Below are 20,425 nucleotides of genomic sequence, written 5' to 3' on the forward strand. Positions count from 1 at the left end.
TTGGCAAGAACAGCTGAAAAGATAGAAATCTATAGAAGCAAACTTGAAGAAAAATGTATTAACGCAAGAGATGCGGAGGGTCTTCCTTCCGCTTGGAAGTTTGCGGTTAAAAGCTTAAAAAAAGCGCAGGAAATTTAGTATGAAATAATAAGCTCTATATAGTTAGGCAGACGATATTATTATTTAGTATTGATATTATGTTATTTATTTTGAATATTTATATTATTTACAAGTATTATTTATTTTTATGTTATCGGTTTATTTGTATTTTTGAATATTTAAACGTGTTGTTCTATTTATGAAGTGTTCTATTTAACCTGAAGATAATCCAATGAATGGATCGAAAACATTTGTTTTAATAAAAATAACCTCTCAGAGAAGGATAAGGTGTTGACTACATATTTAATTATTTTCTGCTGGGTATAGTTGTGGTTTATATTGGTTCAATTACAGAATGATTGTAAATGTTCCAGAAAATTGATCAAATTGAAAACAGTTCATTTGATTCTCAGCAATTCTCATCATTCTCAGCAGAAGGTTTATATAACAATTACTATGGTTGTTGAAATACTGAATATAAATGGAGTTTGCTTGCAAAATCCACACAGGCAAAGTCACGGGTAACAGCTAGTGGTTAATAAATATAACCTGTTTTGTCCTAATGAGTACATTGTTATTTAAATGCCTGTCCCCACTCTTTGTTAATTTAAGTAACACCTTACTTTACATGTTTTGGTTAATAATGATAACAATAATATTTTTCCAGATATGAGGAAATTTAAGTATGTTGAATTGTAATGGTGGAGATGAGGGGTGCTTCCATCACCTGTTATTGTTTAACATCGTGAAAATCTGGCAAACTAAATATAAGTGAACTGTCAGAAATAGAATAGCTCTGATTTCCCAGACTCAATCTCAAAGTGAGTTGGCTAAGAAAAAATGACATTTCATATATAACATTTCATAAATCATCATAAAATATTTCTACCAGTCAAAAATCTGAGTCCAAACACTTCACTTCTTATACTTTTATTTTTCTCTTAGTTTACTGTTGAGAAGGAAAGTAACATAAAAGATTCTCTTTGTTTCAAAAGGTGCAAAAATGAAAAGAAATGTGTTGTTAAGTGAGATATAGATTCAGGTAAGTTAGAAAATGGGAAAAGTGAAATTCATAAATGAGAGATTTCGATCTTTTATCATGACATATGTAAGAAAAATAAAGGGAAAGTGTTTATTACACTGGAATTACAGCAAGGATGCAGTTGAAACCTCTTAACTACAGCTACATTCTCTTGGATTTACGAAGGAAAACACATTTCTGCAATTACTGAGCTATCATTCAAGAAGTTGCAATTAAACACTCCAATAGGCTTGGGGAAGAAAGTGTCCATTTTTGAGAACTATTCATAAGTGTTTCTTTATTTGTTCTTTCATAAAACAGGATATTTTTGTAAAAATGGAGTTTTGTCTCAGTGTCTGCCACCATTACCCAATATTTCACTTTAACCTCTTGCATCATCCTGATATCTACCCAACAGAATCAAGAGATTCTACCATTTCAACACAAGCAGTAAGTTGCTTCCCCCAAGGTATCAGTATTTGCTTACATAACAAAGGAGTTTAAATTGGAGCATCTATTGTATTTCTTTTATCAAATTACTACTCAAGCATAACTTGTAGTAAAACTTCATTTTCTTACAAGTTAAAATCTGAATTTCAATTTTTAACTAATTGTAATGCAACTACAAGTATTATTTAACATTGAACTTTTATTATTTGCTTTGCATATTTTATATATAATGTGAATGCTATCAAATCTCTCAAAGCAAATTATATAATTTAACTTAATTAGTAAGTAAAATTACTTGGTAGAAATAAAGTTTTACATAAATATTTACATTATGTAATGTTTAATCTCTCTTGATATCAATTATAAAAATTAAAATCAAATTTTATTCTACAGGTAATTTAATTAATCAGAAATTGTACTATAGTATAACTTCTTATTATACAGATTATAAAAAGCAAACTTACCGAATTCNGTAAACCTTTACTCATATTTTTGTTTTGAGTAAAAAGGAAATATTTTCAAATACTTGGCGATGTGTGAATGAGGAAGGATTACTAAATAAAGCTGGAGTTGTGACTCAAAGGATTATAGATCCTTACCTCTAGTACCAAATTGATTACGTAATTTATCTAATAAGTAGCATAAAACTAGCCCGATAGATTTTCGGCAGTCTGTTGGTTGTAGCTATAGCCATCTTCTGGTTCCTTGTATTGTCAACACTGCTGAGATGGGATGTATTCATGATTGTCCTGGAAAGTTTGAGAATAATGTCTCACTTGACATTGATAGCATGATATATGTACCAGGGTAGCATTGTTAGGTCCTTCATTTGTTTCTTGATTGAAATGGTTATTGAGAACTGCTCCTGGCACTTGATTGAGGCATGCAGCATGGTCAGCAGGGTCTCATTCAATGCTTCCAAAATATGGTGAATGTTACTTGGAAATCACTGGAGTCACAATGACTTTAGTAAATCTTCACTAAAATGTTTGCTGGTGAGATCATGCATTTCTGTAAGCAATTGTGATGGCTGTTCAATTGTGATTGCCTAGCTCCAGCCTTTGTAATAAAGTTTAGAGTTTACATGTTTGACTTTCCATATAGATATTGATTAGTCTGATTGTGACTAGTTTGATTGTGTCATTTTATCATACTTGGGTAGTTTTGTCACTAAGTCATACATAGATTGTAAAATATCTGATTCAGTTGTCGAGATGAGGTAGTAATATTTTGTTATGTTTGTGGAGATGTTAGCAATGGTGAATTGGGCCTCTAGTTGTGCAAACCACAGATTTGGATTGTTTTTCCAAGATAGAGGTAATTTAATGCCACGCAGGAGACTTGGGAAACTTCAGCTGGCACCATATGAAATAATGGCAACTTTTAGTGGAAATAAAGATGGAGAATTGGTTTTATAGTGAAAATGCTTAATTTCATTTCCTTCTGAATTCCTTCAACAATGGAAACAGATTGTCTTCAGAACAGAAATATCTTACAGGCACATCTTTGGTTTCAAAGTCGTAGTTCCAAAGTTGTAGTTGGGTCACCATATTAGTTGTCATTGACTACCATGAAAATGGCAGAAGGAAGCAAACACCATTAATTTGAGATTCAGTTTTTAAACATGTACTGTATTTATAATTGATCAATTGTATATAATATAGATGATGGATCACTAGACTCTGGATTGATGTGCATCTTGTCTTGTCTGTTGCCTCATTAAAAAGCATAAAATTAAAAAAATATCAGTGAGATGTCATCTCCTTTTATACAGAATTGTGTGCACCCTATAGGCCTCTGTTTGCATGTCACGAGGATGTCATAGCTGGCTGAGTGCCATAGTGGATGATTATAGGCTGTAGATGCTCAAGTTGTCCCCAGTAGGCTCAATAAGTAACTGAGGATGGTTACAGGGCCGCTGTAAGCGGGTGTGCAAGGCGTGCACCGCACACGGGCGGCACGTCCAGGGGGGCGGCAAAGAGCCTTTCTGGCAAGCTCAGCGTAGGTAGTCGTAGTTAAACAGGGGGCGGCATAATCGGTATTGCACACGGGCGTTCAAACAGCTAGCGGCGCCCCTGGATGGTTATATTTAAATTAAATAGGTCTGGAAGTGGAAGATTTGATGGATGTCCGCGTAGTGTAACTGGCAATGCATCCACATGGTAAGCAGTAGTTGTGGACTCGAAACTAATTCTTTTCTTCCAGAATATTCTAAATTTATTTAATAAATATTAATTTAATTATAATTATTAAATCTAATAAGAGATGGCACTTAAGGTCTACCTGTAGTACAAATTACTCAGTATCTAATTAATAGTGATCGTAAAGTAGCCCAATTAATCTGTCAATCATTTGACTTATTATAAAATATTGGGCTTAGATGTTTATATATATATGTAGACTACAATGTCAAAAGCAATGAGGAAGATTGGTTGAAAGTAAAGGGAGGAGAAATACATAGAAAATGGTAGAAAACCTTCATTCACTGACTTGTCTGTTAATGAACTGACAGTAAGCAAGGATTTTTTTAACTCTTTCCATCCTGTGGTCTTGCTTACTTTCTGGTGTGGCACTAAGATAGCCATCTTAGTGCCCACAGGAAAGCAAGCAAGATGACCTGATCTCTTGATGAAAAAGCAGGATGTCAGATTATTACCAGTACAGTGTACACTAACTCTTTGTTGTTTACAAATAGTTATTTAAAATATAGCACATGTACTGTACTTAATATGACCATAGATTTATTTATCGAGCATATTTTAATATTAAGAAGTAAATCACCTTCTGACAAGACCAGTAAAATAACTTTTTTCATTTGATCGTGTCTTGCCTGAAAGTTAGTTTACTCTAAAGCAGACAACAGACTGGAAGCATTTGGGACCAATGGCAAATATTTCATAGATAAGTAGATTTTTGTAACACAACAGATTTCTTCAGCAGTTTCTCAAACTTTCTTGCAGGACTTGTCACCAAGATTAAAAGGCATGCTGATAGTCAAGAGTAACATTTCAACTTTTTAGCTGTGTTTTTTCAATTGTCCACATAACATTTATTGCAGAAAACAGTCTTTCACTGCAGCATTGGTTTCCAGGAGACACAAGACAAACTGGAAAGCTTTAAAACTTGTTTATATGGTACATGATTTGCTGTGAAATGTCTAAATATTTCTACCCATTAATATGCAATGGTTGATTTCTTGGTGTTCTACTCACAAATTGTTTCTGTGAAAGAAAATTTGGAAATGTAAGTAACCCTCCAAATAACTCATTGTCGTTGACAACCAAATGTGAAAATTTGGATATGACTTGGTTTCAATGTTTTCTGAAGTCAGCGTTTCTTTCAAAGCAACCCAGCTGAAGTCATTTATGCCAGTCATTGCATCATTATTTTCTTCTGTTCCTTCTTAAGCATTAAGCATGTGACACATTTTCAAAAATATTTCTTTGCACATCTCTTGATACTGTTGGAAAGTAATTATTCCAAATTGATTGGCAAATTTATAGTTGGTCAATTCAAAGCTCAAATGTAATCGATCCAGCAGAAAACAGAACTGAATTAATACTAAAACTTGCTAAATCTGTGGGAGAGGACTGTTTTAATGATATGAATCTTGACGATATCCAAGAACTATTGGAATAAGAGATTGATGAAGCAGATTTGGTTGAAATCATATCTGAGATTGTCCAAATTAATTCAGAGGAAAAAATCCTGAAGCTCAAAATAATTATTCCAAAATTTGGGATGTTTAATTGTAGCCAAAATGAACCATTTTGTTTCATCATTTATGAAATCCAATATAGAAAAATGTTTATTTACACTTTTTTAACAAGGCTTTAATGAGTAACTTTTCACAATAATTCCATTGCTTATGTAAGTGGCTTTTTAACTGCCAATATTGTTGGTAAAGATGTGCCTAAATAACAATCACCTTTTAGCACAGTCACAGCAGGTGCAATAGATTCCATAATTGCATTGTATTCACATAAAAACTCAAGATCAGCAGTAATAAATGATGTAAGGTTGATCTTCTCACTTAGTTTAACTAGTTTTGCATTCTGAGAAAAAAAAGACTTTTCATTAAGCTGTAGTAGGAATTCTAACATGTTTCACAAGGTACAGTGAACTTTGTGTTAAACATATTTTCAACTTCATCATTAGCTTTTGTGTTTCAGCTTACTGAATTCCACAATGCCAAAGCTTTCTTAAATGCAGATTTGTGTCTCATGTTGTGATTTGTTGTCAAACATTAAATTATAACATGAGACGTAAATCTTTAACATTTCATTTGTTTTTGGCAAAAACTGTGTTCATTGTCTGCTAAAAAGATCTGAAATGTCCATCATCACACAATCACTTCCATCAACAGCATTTTACCAGTCACTTGTCTCTTCATCTGAATTAGAATCTTCTGAGGTTATATTGTCATCAAAAGACATACTAAAACACTTAAATGCTTTTCCAAAGTTAATTGCATTGTTGATTACTGTATGAATCACTATCCTCATATCATTTGAAAATTTGATATAAGAAGTTAGCAATTCTGTCATGTGTGTGATTGTACATGAACGTATACAGACAAAAAAAATAATTTATTGACTTTATTGTAGTGATAGGTGCTAGGTCTAGATGTACAAATCAAGACAAGTACACAAATGTCTCTTGAACAGTACTTCTGATAGACTCAGAGCAGTAGCTACACACATGGTAATGCGTTGTTGCAGAAGAAATTTGCAAAGGTTTTTAGACCAATCTCCATGTACCATTTTCTTCAGTGATTCCTTTGTGGAGCAAACCATGTGCACAGCTAACCAATTTCCTTCTGTAAGGTGCAATAAATATCTGATGGATGCCATTGCATTTTAAGCATATGGCCAAACTCTTCAGAGGCAAATTGTGGGCCATTATCTGGCACAATGCTATCAAGAATACTATGAGTAATTTTCAGTTCTTGAAGTACTTTAATCACTGTTGAGGTACTGGTATAGGTCATACATTTCACCTCCAATCATTTTCATGTTGCACCTAAAATTACAAGAAACATTTCTCATTGAAATGGCCCTGTAAAGTCTATATGTAATCAAGACCATGGTTTCATTGGTGTTTCCCATGGGTGAATTGGATCCTCAGAAGACGAGTATTCTGAAAATTCTTCATCTTCATAATTCTGGGGTGAGCAAGATGAAGTTCATTCAGGATCCTCTTCTGCAGTTGATGTGGTATTATCACTCTACTTCTCCACAGTAAGCATTGTGAAGGGAGAGTTCAGTACAATAATTAAAAAATGCAGAAAGGTTATCACATGAGCCAGCCAGTCGGTATGTAATGACAAACATGTTTCAACAGTGGATCCTTACATGTTAGTAATGCAATATCTGAAACAGTGACCAATGAAATGTCCAAGTTGCTTCACTGGTTGGTGGAATATCAACACATGGAATTAGAAGTGGTAAATGGCTCAGTGCATCTGTATTTGCAACACCCTGTCTGGTCTATACACAAGAATATAATCATAAGCACTGATAATCAGTGTCCACCACAACATGAAAAGTGATAGAATTAAAGATGTTGGTTTATCAGTCATTAATAATCCCAACAGTGGTTTGTGATCTGTATACATACGAAATTTCGTTCCAAAGAAAAAATGATGAAAATGTTTTACTCCATAAATGCAGGGCTGTAGAATCGGAGTCGGAATCATGGAGTTTTGGTGTTTTAGCCAGAGTTGGAGTCGTGAAAAAATCCACCGACTCCGACTCCCTTTTACTTACCAACTTGTTATGTATATGAAACCGAGTCAGAGTTGGAGTCAGAGTCAGATGGTAAGGAAAAGTCAGAGTCGGTAAATTTTTATGTGACTCCACAGCCCTGCATAAATGATAGCAAGTGCATAACCACGTTCCTTATCAATTTGTGCAACCACATTCAGTTTTTGTAAGTGTGTGAGATTCAAAAGCTACAGGTGATTCATGTCTATTCTCTGCATTCCATGCCTATAAGCAATGTGTCACATTTGAGTTTGATTTCTTTGTTTCTATCAAAGAGAACAAATACATTTTCTGATGAAAGGAGGATTTTTCAGTTCATAAAAAGCTCTTTGATGTATTTCTGTCCATTTCCAGAATGTCCTTTTTATCAGGAGTCAATATAATGGTTCTGCAATAGTGATCCTGTGATGTAGAAAATTATCATAAAAATTTACAAGTCCAATAAGAGTCTGAGTTCCTTTGACTGAAATGGAGCCTTTTTTGATTCATTGTAGTCACCTTTGATGGTGCTGAAATCCATCTTTATGAATTTGATAACCAAAAAACTCAACATTTGAGACACCAAAAATTCACTTCACTTTGTATGTAACCCATAATATGACATTTTCTAAAAAATAGTACAAAGTCTCAATGCACATTCATCCTTGTTAGCAGCACAGATAAGGATGTCATGAAAATACATTATTACCTCAGGGAGATTTGAGGAGTCTGTCTACCAAACTCTGGAATACTCCTGGTACCACACTGTAGATGATTTACTTTGTAAGTTCCTTGGAAACTGGTGATTGTTTGCAGCTGTGCTATGACATTGTCAACAGGTAATTGCAAATATGTCTGAGCCAAATCCAATTTTACAAATATTGTTACAGGTGGAAGGGATGCCAACAGGTGGACCATAGGTGGAATTAGGTATAGATGAACCCTAAAAGCTTTGTTCAAGATGGCCTTATAATCATATAGTTTTACATCACCAGATGACTTCATGACAGGCACAACAGGTGTGGCTTGTAACATTATGTTGACAAGTTTAAAATAAGTAGAGTTTACCTACAGTTACTGGGTAAACTTTATTGAAAGTAACAAGGAACATAGTACCAACACGCGTGACCAGCATGAGGTCTAACACAAAAGTGGTTCTGACAGGGAGGTAGACAAAGGATATATTCCATGTACAGTAGACTAGGCTCAAAGCCATCTATTGGCGGTCAGGCCACCTGTCTAACCGACACTCACATGTGATTCATATGTTCAAGGACATCTGTCAGCAAGCTGCTTCAATTTTCAGATGGAGAGCATATCGAACAGGACATGCCTTCATTTCAATTGGTGGGAGTGTTGAGTTCACATGTAAGGACACAGTGGGATCATTGTATTTGCATAGTTTCCCATCAAACATTTGTGGAAATTGTCAATGACCTTTGTGTGAGACTGCGTGAGATTTTGTAATCAATGTTAAACATTTTTTTTCGAATTGTAAACATCCCCGATGGAAAAAACTCTCTTTGCAGAGTATTGGATTGGCTGTCACTTTTTGTATCAACAATCAAGTGGGAAAGTTGACACATAGTCATCAAAGAATGCAAGTCATCATCAACAAAGGATGATCACGTGACCCCTTTCCTACAATAATGCTATAAAAGATGGAATAACTGGAAGCTCAAGGTGAATAAACTGGAAGTTATATGTATGATAGTCTCCCAGACCTCCACGCAATGGACCCAATCCAGAAAAAAGAGAAGACATCGGTTGAAAGACATGTAATGGCTCCAGAACTTCCAAACTGTAACCGATCATCTCCAATAGCTCTCCATCAACACATAGAGGTCTGTGAACTTTCTCTCTCTCAACGAAAATAGGCATAGCTGTTATAGAATTGCCCTGTTGTAAATAATACATCTTGTAATCGCATTTTAACCATATTTAGTCGCATCTATCCTTCTATAACCTGAATGTATTTAGCCAGAAACAATTCATTAAACCTTTATTTTGTTATTTGTTATAAATCTGTCTATTCAGAAACCTGGACACTTATTGACTTACCAACGCACTTTCCACTCAAAATTTGCCCTCCTAAAGCCATCCAGTGACAAAATGAGCGAGTTTTACCAACTCAACGTGTAAGTGGCAATTAGGGAACTGACCCTGTGCCCTCATAGTCTCACATTTGTGATCACATCATAAGAAACAACATTGACACCATACAATTTAATTCCAAATAGTTCAAACCAGTCTATGTTGAGAAGGTTAGAATGAGAACCAATTGCAACAAGCAGTCAGAGCTGACATGCATGTCTATAGTATGAGACTGGAACAGTACACTGTCCTTTGAGGTTGATTAAATAACATTGGAAATCACAAAGCACAAAGGTTCTGTAACTTTGGATGCTTTAGAAGGCTGTAGACTTTTGAATTATCCTCATTAATAATTGTATAGTCAGAACCAGAGTCCACTTCTGACATGGATGGTTATTAAGTTGAACAGTAATCTTGCATTTATGGGATGTAGCATGGCCAATGTTATTAACAGTGTATGATAATTCAATCCATACAACTTTGATGGAGCAGATGTCTTTGCTGGTCAATTTTTCCATTTGTATGATAACAATACTGATGGTTCAGCTGCCTTTTTAGCTCTGCAAACATGTTCTGTGTGTCCAGTTTTCTTACAGAAATGGCATTCAATATCTAGTTATAGTCACTTACTTCTCAGGTGTGCACCACCACATTCACTACAAGGGTTTAATTGTAGGCTTGATTTTGAAAAGTTCTTACTATTTTGTTTCCTCTTCTGTCTTGTTTGTATGGTGGCTACTGTAAGAAGAATGGACTTTGCTGGTAAGATATGCAGAATGAATTTCTTTGCTCCTTCAGTGGCAGCTTCTGCTGCAAGAGCAAATTTGACACAATCATAAAACTTTGGGTTGAATTCAGCTAATAATCTCCTCTGTAAATGAATACAAAAGAAAAGAACTCAACCAAATAGAAAAACATTGTACTGGCACATAGTTATAAGAGAACTCTGATTAAAAGTTCAAAAATTGAAAAATAATAGATAATCCTCTACTAGAAGCACTACATCCACAAAATCTAGACCCAGGTCCATAGTGAGAGATTTCAATCCACAACTGAATTCAATTTATCAGAGAATTGCCTTATTTAAAAGCCAGGATATGCTATCACTGAAATCCCACTGTATACAAGTTGTTGTGTAATGGTAAAGACAATAATAATATTAATAGGGTACCAGAAATTTATTCAATCCCAATCATGGATAAAAGATTCAACTGACTGTTAACTTATACCACCACCATTATCCTAGAGATCAGTGATTTTCAACTGGTGTGTTGTGAAAATTTTTGAAGGTTATTAAATAAATTATCAATATTTTCAAAAGAAGCCCAAAGAACAAATAAGTGTACATGTCAAAATTAAAACCTCTTCAAACTGATTATACAAGTTTTTAATTGTTATAATAAGTAATCATATACATAATGTAGTAAAAAATATATATTCATAAAAAAATTATATGTGCATAACTCTCGGTTTATTCCATTTAAAATAAAACTTTCTTTAAATCAAAACTGTATATATAATTGTCCATATTTAGTTTAATGTAGAAATAGAGGTACAGTACATTGGGCAGGTTTCTGAAGGCAATCATCCTGCCACTTTTAAATGCAAATTAAGACTTAATTTAATTGCTTTTCTTATGTAAATGAAAATTATTAATATATATAACCATTGTTGTAACCTGCTGCTATTTTAAGGAACAACAATATTGTTTTATGTAATTTACAAAAAAATGTAGACAAAAAGAATTAGGTTAAGTAGCAAGTAACATGGCAATAGAATATTTACAAATGCAACTTTAAATCATGATTTTTTTCCACAGAAATTTAATTATAGGTTCAAGTGTGCTGTGCGATACAAAAGGTTGAAAAATACTGCTATAGACTCAAGAAACATAAATATAACATAGACCACAACAAGCCAGTAAATGCATTAGCCAGTTATGCCATAGAGCCCATGACGGTTGCAAATCTGGAAGAAGCCAAATTTTTAAAACAAGTCTACAATGAGAAACACCTTAGAATTTTAGAAATACTGGATATATATAAAGCCACTTTAAAAGGAAATTATATAAATTACAATGATTGTGAATCCTTATCTGCTGCTCGGTTATAATTTTACAATAAACCGCAGGAAACAACTTAACAAAGTAGCCATATATTATCAATATGAACTATCATACACAATGTTAAAGTACACAAAACTATATAGAAACCACATGCTCCACCAGTTATATTTAAAATTTATAAGAACAATGAGCATAGAATGGTTAACATTTTAATTTGGAATTTTGAACTTTAAACTAAAACAGACCTGAGGCAGGCTTATGAAGTGAGCCAAAAACATTTGTTGGAAGAGTAAAACATTGCTGGAATAGTGAGTTAAGATATTGTTATTACTGTGTTGAAGTTCGTTCCAGCTTGAATATTTTAATCTAAAATAATCTTAAAAAAAACACACTCTTCACTTAATTCAAAAAAATAGGAAATAAAAATTAAAAACGGCCTAAAAATGTTTAACATCTAAATATATAAATTACTTGTCCTGACTGAGACTGACTGACTGACAATTGAGTGACTGACTGATGAATCAATCAATCACTTGATTGATTGATTCATCAGTCAATCAATGATGAATCAATCAATCACTTGATTGATTGATTCATCATTGCCCAGAGCAAACCGCTGAACTTAAAGAGGTGAAATTTGGTAAACAGTTAGGGTACGTCATGAAAATGTGGTTTTCATGATTGTAAGGAACCAAGTCCGAGCATTACTTTTATTTTTGCTTTTATTCTAATTTTGTTTGGGGCTTATGTTTTGTTAGGATGAAGGTTTCCTCACCAGTCACCTTAGAAACTTAAAAATAGAAGAGAAACCAACTCACTGACTAGAGAAAAGCGCCGTAGTTAAAATTCACGCACATTTGTGCTCCCGAGCGGAGAAAGGTACGTCCGCACCGAGAAAAAGGGGGGAGACTCCACAAGCACAACTTAGGAAACTTGTTAAACCTTAAAAGAATAAAACATCCCGAAAATTGTCAAAAATAATAATGTAAAAGGTTAGCAATTATTGTCGGAAAATAGGCTGCCAGACAAACAGAAAAAGTTTGTTAGCAAATAAGTATGTAAATGAGGGGAGTAATCGCTATCAGAATTGTGACATCACCTCACAGTATAAAGTCCGAACCTCAAGTGAAGATGGTCAAGGTGAACTTCTGTTAGCAACGAGCGTGATGAGCTTCATAGCAGTAAACGAGAGAGAGGTGTCTGATAGGATAAAGTAGTTCTAAGGCGATTTATGAAGTTATTCGATTTGTGGATCGAAGATTAGAGAAAGTCTTGAGAGTTGAGAAAAAAGGTTCCTAGTATATTGAGGTGACTATTAGGACCTTTAATTTATAAGAATTATTGTACATAAGTCAAGTCTTTGAATTTTGTCGAAATCCAAAGGGGAATGGAGTTAAACTAGAAAATAGATTGATTGAGTTTTGTCGGGTTGATTCTTATTGATTTTCATTGAATAAATTGTTATTTGATTTTTACTAAATTTTGTATATAGTCATTACTTGAAATTTTATTAAATATTGGATTGTTATTGACTAACTTTGTCATTATTTAATTCGGTGCATGCTTAAAGTCCAGGCCTGGCACACTAACGCGAATCCATGTAAAGTACCCATTATGTAACAGCTATTTCCGGCACACAGTCGTGTTGATAATCGTTGTAGAGGGCGGAAAAATAATATAATACTTTACACAATGTACCCTACTATCATGTACAGTACATGGTTTACGTGACGTACCATGAGCTATCATTCAAGAAATTCCCCCTGGGGGAAATTTCCAACTTCTAATGCACACTAAGAAGGGATTCTTTGAAATTCCCCTTGCGGGGGGAAGAGGATTAAGTCTTAATCTGAGAATGGCTTCTACTGTACTATTTTAAATGCAATTTTTTTTTTTCAACTATGTTTAGTCTTCATTGAGTACTTAGGTGTATTAAATTGATAACATTTCAGACATTGTTATAAATATTTTTATATATTTCGATTTTTTAGCCAAATGTTTGAACTGTTTTAAATTTTATTGCATATTGGTTCAATTAAATATGTAATCAACACCCTTATCCTTTGCTGAGAGGTTATTTTTATTAAAACAAACGTTTTCAGGTAGGCAGACGGTATTAATATTTAGTATTGATATTATGTTATTTATTTTGAATATTTATATTATTTACAAGTATTATTTATTTTTATGTTATCGGTTTATTTGTATTTTTGAATATTTAAACGTGTTGTTCTATTTATGAAGTGTTCTATTTAACCTGAAGATAATCCAATGAATGGATCGAAAACATTTGTTTTAATAAAAATAACCTCTCAGAGAAGGATAAGGTGTTGACTACATATTTAATTATTTTCTGCTGGGTATAGTTGTGGTTTATATTGGTTCAATTACAGAATGATTGTAAATGTTCCAGAAAATTGATCAAATTGAAAACAGTTCATTTGATTCTCAGCAATTCTCATCATTCTCAGCAGAAGGTTTATATAACAATTACTATGGTTGTTGAAATACTGAATATAAATGGAGTTTGCTTGCAAAATCCACACAGGCAAAGTCACGGGTAACAGCTAGTGGTTAATAAATATAACCTGTTTTGTCCTAATGAGTACATTGTTATTTAAATGCCTGTCCCCACTCTTTGTTAATTTAAGTAACACCTTACTTTACATGTTTTGGTTAATAATGATAACAATAATATTTTTCCAGATATGAGGAAATTTAAGTATGTTGAATTGTAATGGTGGAGATGAGGGGTGCTTCCATCACCTGTTATTGTTTAACATCGTGAAAATCTGGCAAACTAAATATAAGTGAACTGTCAGAAATAGAATAGCTCTGATTTCCCAGACTCAATCTCAAAGTGAGTTGGCTAAGAAAAAATGACATTTCATATATAACATTTCATAAATCATCATAAAATATTTCTACCAGTCAAAAATCTGAGTCCAAACACTTCACTTCTTATACTTTTATTTTTCTCTTAGTTTACTGTTGAGAAGGAAAGTAACATAAAAGATTCTCTTTGTTTCAAAAGGTGCAAAAATGAAAAGAAATGTGTTGTTAAGTGAGATATAGATTCAGGTAAGTTAGAAAATGGGAAAAGTGAAATTCATAAATGAGAGATTTCGATCTTTTATCATGACATATGTAAGAAAAATAAAGGGAAAGTGTTTATTACACTGGAATTACAGCAAGGATGCAGTTGAAACCTCTTAACTACAGCTACATTCTCTTGGATTTACGAAGGAAAACACATTTCTGCAATTACTGAGCTATCATTCAAGAAGTTGCAATTAAACACTCCAATAGGCTTGGGGAAGAAAGTGTCCATTTTTGAGAACTATTCATAAGTGTTTCTTTATTTGTTCTTTCATAAAACAGGATATTTTTGTAAAAATGGAGTTTTGTCTCAGTGTCTGCCACCATTACCCAATATTTCACTTTAACCTCTTGCATCATCCTGATATCTACCCAACAGAATCAAGAGATTCTACCATTTCAACACAAGCAGTAAGTTGCTTCCCCCAAGGTATCAGTATTTGCTTACATAACAAAGGAGTTTAAATTGGAGCATCTATTGTATTTCTTTTATCAAATTACTACTCAAGCATAACTTGTAGTAAAACTTCATTTTCTTACAAGTTAAAATCTGAATTTCAATTTTTAACTAATTGTAATGCAACTACAAGTATTATTTAACATTGAACTTTTATTATTTGCTTTGCATATTTTATATATAATGTGAATGCTATCAAATCTCTCAAAGCAAATTATATAATTTAACTTAATTAGTAAGTAAAATTACTTGGTAGAAATAAAGTTTTACATAAATATTTACATTATGTAATGTTTAATCTCTCTTGATATCAATTATAAAAATTAAAATCAAATTTTATTCTACAGGTAATTTAATTAATCAGAAATTGTACTATAGTATAACTTCTTATTATACAGATTATAAAAAGCAAACTTACCGAATTCTACAATAAAAGGTATATGGAGTTTGTGTAACATTTCCTAATAAAAATAAAAAATGTGATTAATAATGTTAATATCATATTAAAGTCAAACAATTGCCAGATTAAATTGGTCTACAATATCACTACTATTAATAATTAAATATGTATTTATTTATTAATAGGAACAGTAATGTAGCTCAATTTTATCCAGCAATTGTTTGGCATTAATATCATAGCATAAATAATATATAATGCCATCATTAGCTGCTTACATTTGTTACCAAAAACAAAACAGCAGTGATATAGTACAGGGCAATCACAACTAAAGAGCTTTTTATTTTGATTTCCCTTTAAAGAGATGCTCAGAGCTCTTTGTAGAAAGAACTATTGGTTGAGATTTAATCAATAGTTCTTCCTACAGAGAGGCTGAAGAAGTATCCAAGGAAAGAGCTAACTCAAAAATGAAAAATATCTGTTCAGATCATTAAAATTGAAATTGCTATACCACAAAGGTGGCACACAACAAACATGAAATTTGCATGAAAAGTACAATATGCTGGGATATGCAAATGATTAGTATTTCAATGCATGCTCTCAAAGCAGGTAAGAGTAAGGCCATCTACAGTCTGTATAAAAGGGAAGAATGTAAAGTGGGTTTCTCATACAGAAATCACATTTGCACATTGATTGCTTATGTAAAGGTTTTGCATGCCTCATGTAAGGAGGAAGAACATCTACCAGTACGTATAAGAGTTTGATCATGATAGAACTGTAACCTACTGGGACCACAGTTTATCGTTCTGCACTATAGCTGCTTGAGTTGGTTCTTGATCCCATGACTGTCACTAGAATATGGAATCAATGGGTCCAGGAAGGCCATAGAGAATGCTGTGCGGGATCTCAGTGGCCCCTGATCACTAATGCCTAAAAGGACAGATATCTTGTCTGCATGGACTTGCAGGATTGTACATTCATGTCATATACCCTAAGTCAGGAACTTGGGTTGTTTTCAGAACAAGTGTTTGTGCAGACAGTGCAGTGTCATCTGCAGCACCACGGATTATCAGCATAGTGACCATAGTCACATAGAGACAGGCATACCTATAATGGTGTGTTCAATGATGAATTTGGACAAGGAGTGGCATCACATCATCTTTTCAGATGAAGCCTAGTTCTGCACACAGCATCATGATGGCTATATCCATATATGGAGGCACTGAGGGGAATGATCATTGCCAGTTTGCATTCATCATCATCATCATCATCATGCGGGCCCAGCACCTGGAGTGATGGTGTGAGGTGCCATTGAGTGCACCTCTTGTTTGCAGAGCCAGTTATTTGGACAGCTGATGTTACATTTCTGATGTTTTAAGGTTCGTCACAGTGCCCTATCTTTGTACCTTTCAACAGGACAATGCACGACTGCATGTTGCCCATGCTGTCAAATACAGGGTGTTTGACTGTTGCCCTGGCCAACATGTTCTCCAGATCTGTCACCAATTGAAAATATCTGGTCAATGGTTGCCAGAAACTGCACCACTCACCAGCTAGTACAACAGATGAACTCTGGCATAGAGTTGAAGCCACATGGCCTGCCACACATGTACCTGCCATACAAACTCTGACTCGATACCCAGGTGGATTACAGTTAAGGTGACCAGATGTCCGGCTTTTTGCCGGATTGTCAGGCATTTGACTACTCTGTCTGCCATACAGAATCACCTTGCGCCAGACATCAATTTTTCCTTCTTTTTGGGATGTAAAAAAATGTGTACAAAAATAGTTCAGTTGTCACTTCAAATAAATTGAGGAAGATGGTTAGCATTTCCAGGTTGCCCACACCACTTTGATCTAGTGGCACTTTGGCCATTTTCTTCGCTAAGAGGCCAAATTTTACAAATGTTTACAAATTGGTCACAAATGTTTATTGGATGAGGGCAGGCAGAAATGAAAGGTCTAACCAATCATTTTCAGACTTCGGCAGAATGATTTCCAGTTATGTATAAAACACTTCTTGTCAACAACAAACTACTGGAAATGGCAAGCAAAAGACAGAAATATAAAAAGTAGACAGCCATGTCCTCAGTTTTGTTTTGTTTTTCTTTTGTTTTTTTTAATAAAATACTGAATGTTTTTTTTCTTTCTCAACATTTCTTACATTGTTTCCATTTGTTATTTCATGTATGGTTTTCGACATTTAATATTACCACTGATTATTGAACATTTCATAAATTTATTTTTCCATTTTTTATTTATACATGTATGTATAAAAAAAGGAAAGCATGGGATCAACAGGATGTGTGGGGGTTACCCCCAACAGTTTCCTCCTTTTTAGGCATTGGGTGATGGCCACCCTAATTACAGCTGTTTTTTTCTGCTTGGACAGCTGCTTTGGGTACTGATTTCTGCATGCTGTGTACTTCAAATTATCTGTCAATTTAATCATATCTTCCTCTCATTATACTGTAGTGTACAATAAATATGATTCTGCTACTTGCTTTCCTTCCTGATGTGGCACTTTTAAAGGCCAGCAGTGTATTAGTAACTCTCCTATATTAATGCATGTTTATGATGATTGTATTGTGGATGGTCTGATAAACCATATTTATTGTCGTAAATGCTTTTAAAAACAACATTTTGAAATTTGAAAAAATAAATTTTGTTCAAATTTTAAATGAGACAGAGGACTTAAGCCCCTGTAACCCCCTTTCATCTGCTATTGTCTGAACACCTACTCTTTAATTATGATCACCCAGTACAGTATATAGTTCATACAATTTAGAATAATTTCAATAATAGAAATTCTTAAAAATCATATACAAGATGTTACAAATAAAGTGAACCAGTCCCATAATCCATAATTTTCAAATGACTAATTATGGGAATCAGACTAACTATGGTTGCATAACAATTATACATGTCCTCGGCAAGTGTATGGAGATTCTATATTATAGGGTTGTATGAGGGTTTCTCACCGAAATTCAATGGTACATGGGGTCACAAAGGATGCTTTTGTGACCCCATGTACCATTCTGAGGTAATTTTTGATAATTTGCACCATTTCAAGTAAAGTAAACATAAACATAATTAAAAAAAAGGCAGGTAGGTAGGAGGGGTGTGTAAACAAATGTTCTAATGACAATTATGTCTGCTACAATTAGTCCAATGAGGGGTGTGTAAACAAATGTTCTAATGACAATTATGTCTGCTATAATTAGTCCAATTCTCCTGACTTTAGTAATTTTCAACTTATGGGAATAGTTCACTTTATTTTTGTGTGTATGTATAAAGTGAAGCATCAAAAATCCAGCCTAATTGGGCCAGACCTATCTGGATTTTCAAATATGCATGTAAATTAGCATTTTAAATACTGTAAATTCCAAATATACTATAATTCAAGTATAGGTCTAAGTTCAAGCCAGTATTTCACATAGAATGTAAAAATACTTACAAGGATTTCAAATATAGTATAATTTATAAAATTACTATATTTAAACAAAAAAATATACTAATCATAATTTCAAAATTAAACAAATTAGGAATTCTGAATGAATGTTAGAACAATAACAAGCAATTATTTATTGTGATATTGTCACAATGCCAAGCTGCAATTTTTAATCATATTTTTAAATAATTTAATTTAAAATATATGCTCTCCACCTTAAATCAGTAGCATCTTGTCCTTGTACACCATACTTTTTCTGTTAGAAATAGAGTCATGCCAATCTAACTCTTTTCAGAGGAAATTTTTGAAATGAAATAATGTGACTTTTGGTTTACATCAGAAGTTCATAAACAGTCTGGACTTCCTGCCCTAAGCTTTCCATATCTGGTCTTGAATTTCATCTATCTAACACTATTCTTGAGATAATGAAGGACAGACAGACAGACAAGAGTGGGAATTTATAGGTCTACAATTTTTTCAAATTGCAGCCCAGTAACAAAGTTACCATTGAAAAGATTAATGTCCATTTATTGACAACAGAATCTGAAGTTTTGATGCTACAGATTTGACACTTCACTGTGTACATGCACAAGGTTATTCTGAAATAAGTGTGCATATTCTGGTAAACATTAGAAGAACTAAATACAAACATTTTTAGCCAATACACTAGATGCCATAGACACATTGTTACATCAAAAAAATGACAATTAGTATCACTCTCAGGAGGTACGTAGGTGGCATTGTGCAGTCTGTTGTTTTGGCACTATCAGTGGTACAGGAAGCAAGGAGTACACATAAAATGCAGCAATGAGGCTGCAATAATTTATGGACACAATGGTAATATGTACAGAAATCACAACATTTGTTTAAAGTGTCCACCATTCATTTTGTTCATTACAATTCCCATGCAGTGTTCCCTTCTCTATCAACATTGGATCCAAAGTGAGAAACAGTGGCACACATAAGGGGCCAAGGAGCCCTGGCCCCCTCCAAAAAAAAAAAAAGCAAACAGTAGAAAATTTTCCAAAAATATTTTTGTAATTAAAATTCATTTTTTTATTTTACTTATTGGTGTCTTCTCTTTCTATACTATTTATGGATTAGTGATCACATAAGGTGGGAATTTTATTGAATTTACATTAAAAATTTTTTATCCATTCAACTCAGCTCCCCCAAGTAAATCCTGAGTGTGCCACTGGTGAGAAATGTGTAAAGTTTGGGCAGCTACCTCTCTTGAAATTGTTCATGGTACAGTTAGTGTCAGTTGTCTCTAGTGCCAAGTGTATGTTGGCAAGCTTATCTCATGTAAACTGCTGTGTGCATAATTTCCTACCAGCCACTTGCCAGTACCATATTGCATAACAACAATAAATATAAGATGTGGCAGGACTGAATCCAGTGAGTGACCAATGTGCAATTCCAAAACTGCAGCTACCTGTGGTCTGATGCAGTTATCTGTGTCATCTAGTTTATTGGCAAAAAATTTTCTTTGTAGTTACTCTAATGTTCCTCAGAATATGCACACTTATTTCAGAATTACCCTGTATA

The 20,425-nt window shown here is 33.7% G+C and overlaps 1 protein-coding gene across 6 annotated transcripts in view; it reads right to left on the reverse strand.

The window, feature by feature from the left end:
• LOC111622061 (period circadian protein-like) overlaps positions 1–20,425 on the reverse strand; it is a 78,336-nt gene that overhangs the window by 40,993 nt on the left and 16,918 nt on the right. For all 6 annotated transcript variants that reach the window (XM_023364378.1, XM_023364375.1, XM_023364377.1 and 3 more), the window contains one exon: positions 15,448–15,490. In XM_023364378.1, coding sequence (XP_023220146.1) covers positions 15,448–15,490 — 43 coding nt within the window. The remainder of the gene's footprint in view (positions 1–15,447; positions 15,491–20,425) is intronic.

Source organism: Centruroides sculpturatus, unplaced genomic scaffold, assembly GCF_000671375.1.
Source record: "Centruroides sculpturatus isolate CEXI.00-Female unplaced genomic scaffold, Cexi_2.0 scaffold11, whole genome shotgun sequence".
In the NCBI taxonomy this organism is placed as follows: domain Eukaryota; kingdom Metazoa; phylum Arthropoda; class Arachnida; order Scorpiones; family Buthidae; genus Centruroides; species Centruroides sculpturatus.